Source organism: Engraulis encrasicolus, chromosome 9 (genome assembly GCF_034702125.1).
Source record: "Engraulis encrasicolus isolate BLACKSEA-1 chromosome 9, IST_EnEncr_1.0, whole genome shotgun sequence".
Lineage (NCBI taxonomy): Eukaryota > Metazoa > Chordata > Actinopteri > Clupeiformes > Engraulidae > Engraulis > Engraulis encrasicolus.
In genome coordinates, this window is record NC_085865.1 from 35883587 (window position 1) to 35888586 (window position 5000).

Genomic DNA, 5000 nt, shown 5'->3' on the forward strand with positions numbered 1-5000 from the left:
AGCTTTACAGACAGGTTAAGGTTGGGGATGAGTTCTGTCTGGGCACACTGGGAATTCTTTTAGGTTTATTTTAAAGTTTATTTTAAACAAAGTCATATGTATAGGACTGAAACAATGTGTCCGTACGTGCGTATGTGCATGTTGCATGCCTGCGTCTGTGCGCTTGTGCATGCATTTGTACATGTGTGTGTATGTGTGTGTGCGTGTGTGCGTGCGTGCCTGCGTGTGTGCATGCTTTTGTACGTGTGTGTGTGTGTGTGTGTGTGTGTGTGTGTGTGTGTGTGTGTGTGTGTGTGTGTGTGTGTGTGTGTCTGATTGTCTTGGAAAAATTGGTCTCGACAGATTTCAAAGCGAGGATGATGAAAGGAAATTGGTCCATTTGAAGCGCCAAATTTCATATTGCAGCGGTGTAGCATTTCACTCTAACGCAGCTGCCCCTTAACAAGGTCTGTGTGGATGAGTCACTGGAGCAGTAAATCTAGACTGACGTGACCTCCACAAATCAGATCTGTATTGATATTCTCCTCCACACGTTGCAGGAGGGTGTGCTGGGGTGTGTGTGTGCATCTGTGTGTGTTCGTGCACTCTCACATGTGCACATGTTTGTGGGTGTACAACAAGTGCATCTGTGTGTTTGTTCATGTGCATGCCTATGTCTATGTGCATACGATATGTGTGTTGTGGGGGTGTTTTTGTTTTTGGGTGCCTGTGGGAGTGGCTTCAGGTGGCACGGGACGAAAGGCCCTCCTTGCTTCTTTTCCTCTCCTAGTTATATAATGGATAAAAATATGATGGCCCACATCTTGAAGTTGTACTTTAAAAGTGTATATGTGTTAAAAGGTTAGAAGGTGGGGATGCTATTTAAATAAAGTTTGTGTGTATGTATTTGTGTGAGTGTGTGTGTGTCTGTTTGAGATTCAGATGCTAAAGCAACCCTCTCTTGCTGCTTGGCGGGAAGTGGAACTCATTTGAGCTCTGTGTGTCTGTCTGTATGTGTGTGTGTACGTGTGTGTGTGTGTGTGTGTGTGTGTGTGTGTCAGTAATGGGGATGGTGATGGTTTGGTTTACAGCATGACTCATCTCCCCAGTCATAGTGTCCTCAGCACACTCCCCCTATGGGACTACTGAAACGGATAAGACAGATGGGCAGAACACACACACACACACACACGCGCACGCGCACGCGCACACACACGCACACACACACACACACACACACACACACACACACACACACACACACACACACACACACACACACACACGGTGTCAGGGTTTTTGTTGGAAATTAAGTTGTACTAAAACTTTCCCCACATACAGAATTTGTACAGCACCTGTATATCAACGGGTGTCTAATAGTTGTGTGTGTGTGTGTGTGTGTGTGTGCGCGTGTGCGTGTGCGTGTGTGTGTGTGTGTGTGTGCGTGCGCGTGCGCGTGCGCGTGCGTGTGTGTTTGCATCCGCAGGAGGCTGGGGAGACGGCGCTCCACTACTCGGTGCGGACGGCTGACCACACCTCTCTACACCTGGTGGACTTCCTGGTTCAGAACAGGTGAGTTCTTAGCACTATGGAGAGGATTAGCATGGAGCTAACTATGAACACATGCACACACACACACACACACACACACACACACACACACACACACACACACACACACACACACACACACACACACACACACACACACACACACACACACACACACACACACCTGATTTTCCAGTGGTACCAACTGCATGACCATCCGACCAGTCCAGTCTAAACATGTGTCATCTTTTTTCCTACCAACTCTCCAGCAAAATCCATTTTCAAATGGTATTCAGATGTCCAGTGTCCATGACCACCAGACAGTTCCGTCCACACATAATCCATTTTCTAGAAACACTAATCACACAAATCGCTTTTTTCCCCCCTGATGTTCAAATATGCAGAGCTATTGTTTTCTAGATTGTGCTGTTCCAAACAGGTGGCTATATTTGTACTTCAGGAAGCAGGGCAGTGCCAACGCAGCTTTTCCTGTAGACATAATCCTTTGTTTTTGCTAAACACTTAGCTGACACTTTAGCCAATGCGACTTTTGGTTGCTTGAGGTAAATGGTACATTCCCCTGCCCTGAACAGTATGAGGTTAGATGTCTTACAAGATCTCCACCGGTGCTCTTATTCTGAGCTGTTGTTTTCTTTGATTTGTGCAACTCATTGTTTTATTTTTGAATTTAGAAGAAAAGTACACGGCATCAAGTAACAAAAGAATATATTCCCTGCATCAACCCCCTGCCCAGCCCTGACCAGCACATTTTTGCTTACCTAACACATTAGATGGTTTATGCTGATTGAAAATAATAGATGTTATTTTATATAATATGCTGGGTAAACAGGTGGGAATATTTACATTTCAGGAAAATCAGGTGGTCGTGCCAACCAAAGCGGCTTTCCTGTTATGACCAGCAGTACTGCTGATAGACCCTGCTCAAGGCTAGTGGGGGAGAGAGGAAATGGGCAGGGGAGAGAGAGAGAGAGAGAGAGAGAGAGAGAGAGAGAGAGAGAGAGAGAAGAGAGAGAGAGAGAGAGAGAGAGAGAGAGAGAGAGAGAGAGAGAGAGAGAGAGAGACAGAGAGAGAGAGAGAGAGAGAGAGAGAGAGAGAGAGAGACAGAGAGATAAGATGGGAAATCATAGCTGTGCAACATTCAGCAGATGTGGTCTGAAGTTGGTTTGATGCTCATATATCGTACTGTATCAGGCCACCCAAAAAGAAGGAATATGAGAAGTTTGAAACGGCAGCAGATGTCTTGTCCCCACTTCTCCCCACACACACACACACACAAACACACACACACACACACACACACACACACACACACACACACACACACACACACACACACACACACACACACACACACACACACACACACACACACACACACACACACACACACACACACACACACACACAAAGAAGGGGGGAAGACGGACAGAAAAAGCAAGGTTGGTTGTTGCTGTTGCTTAGTAATGTCATTCAACAGATGTGGTCTGGCGGATCCATTTATGTATCTGTGTGCGTGTGTGTGTGTTTGTGTGTGTGAAGCTGTGGGATGTGATTTAAGTGGAAAGTTTAAAAAGAGTGTCAGTGGGAATCCGGCTCCCTCTTGTGTGGAGTCGAGGGTAGCCTGACCTGTCCACACACTAACAGGAGTGAGCACACACACACATACAGAAACTAACACTCGCACACACACACACACACACACACACACACACACACACACACACACACACACACACACACACACACACACACACACACACACACACACACACACACACACACACACACACACACAGAAACTAGCATACATTACACACACACACACACACACACAAGGAAAGGAGGAAGTGAGCAACCTCTGGAATACACATCTGGAAAGTATGGCAGGCATCCCTGGAATGCTTGTGGGCTTTTTTGCAGCGGATGTCTGTGTGTATTGGATACACAGAAACATACAACATATTGTAACATACACCACACACACACACACACACACACTAACACACACACACACACACACACACACACACACACACACACACACACACACACACACACACACACACACACACACACACACACACACACACACACATACATTCAGTGCCTTCCCTAGAAAGAAAGACAGAAAGAAAGACAGAAAGAAAGCGAAAAATACACATATATCACACTCCAGCATGTACTGTATCGTAGTACTCCACTCACTCGCTCAAATACTTTTGGTGCCATGAAAGTAGGTCGCATAGGAGATTAAGCTTTGGTGCAGGTGGTAATCTCACTCGTTCTCCATTGCTCTGTTACTCTTTCACTCCCCCTGCACCCCCCCTCTCCCTTTTCTCTCTCTTGCGTTCTCCCCTCCTCTCATCTACTTCTCTTTTCCCCTCTCTCTCTCTCTCTCTCTCTCTCTCTCTCTCTCTCTCTCTCTCTCTCTCTCTTTCTCTTTCTCTTTCTCTTTCTCTCTCTCTCTCTCTCTCTCACACTCACTCTCTCTCTCTTTCTCTCTCCTCCTCTCATCCTCTTCTCTCTCTGCTTCAACTGCACTGCCACTCTTCCAGTGCTGTACATGTAGAGCATCTCTTGGTTCTCCAGTCCTGCATCTCAGGTCTCAGTCTGCTGGGCAAGTGAGCAGTATTGCCAGATTGGGCGGGTGCCCTCCCAATTGGGCTACTTGGGATGAGGGTCTGCGGGTAAAAACGGGAAAAATTGGCCATTTGGCGTTTTTTTCAGCCGTTTTTGGCCCATAGAAGTCAATGTGATTTGTTGATTTTGGGCGGAATTTAGCGCATTTTGGCGGTTTTTAAGAAGCTTTTGGGCGGGATTTGGTCAGACACATCTGGCAACACTGCAAGTGAGCCTATTTATAGTTAACCTGAGCACATCTGCATGCGTATGTACAGTGCATATGCTCATATTTGTATTGCATGTAGGACACACTCCCCTTGTGGTAAATAAGCTACATGCCTGTAATCAGGTCGGAATGTAGCATTTTTTTGGTGAATTCTTTAAGCCACTGGATTTTTACGGAAACGTACACTTTGCAATTTTGTGCAGAACATTTTAACCCTTCCTGAACCTCCCCATTGCTTACAGTAACTGAAAAAATAGATGTAACTGTACCGCAGATGTTGCTTAACCGTTTTTTGTTTGTTTTGTTTGAACGTCACATTTTGAGCCTTTGAAGATAAAATTGGTAAATTTGTAGCGATTGTGATGGAATTCCATGCAGATTATTTACGAGGCTTCAGAAGAGGAGGAAGAATAAAAAGTAAAGAAGCGGCCTCAGGCCAGGGGAATTGAAAACAACTAGGAGGATTAGAGCTGCCCTGGTTTTTATTTGTGTGTGCATGTGCATGTGCGTGTGTGTGTGTTTGTGTGTGTGTGTGTGCGCGTGCGCGTGTGTGCGCCTGTGTGAGTCTTTCTGTCTGTGGGTGTGTGTGTACGTGTGAGTC

At 46.0% G+C, this 5000-nt stretch overlaps 1 protein-coding gene across 2 annotated transcripts in view; it reads left to right on the top strand.

Annotated features, from left to right (window-relative positions):
- asap1b (ArfGAP with SH3 domain, ankyrin repeat and PH domain 1b) overlaps positions 1 to 5000 on the top strand; it is a 152853-nt gene that overhangs the window by 122465 nt on the left and 25388 nt on the right. For both annotated transcript variants that reach the window (XM_063207052.1, XM_063207051.1), the window contains exon 20: positions 1466 to 1551. In XM_063207052.1, the coding sequence (XP_063063122.1) occupies positions 1466 to 1551 (86 nt within the window). The remainder of the gene's footprint in view (positions 1 to 1465; positions 1552 to 5000) is intronic.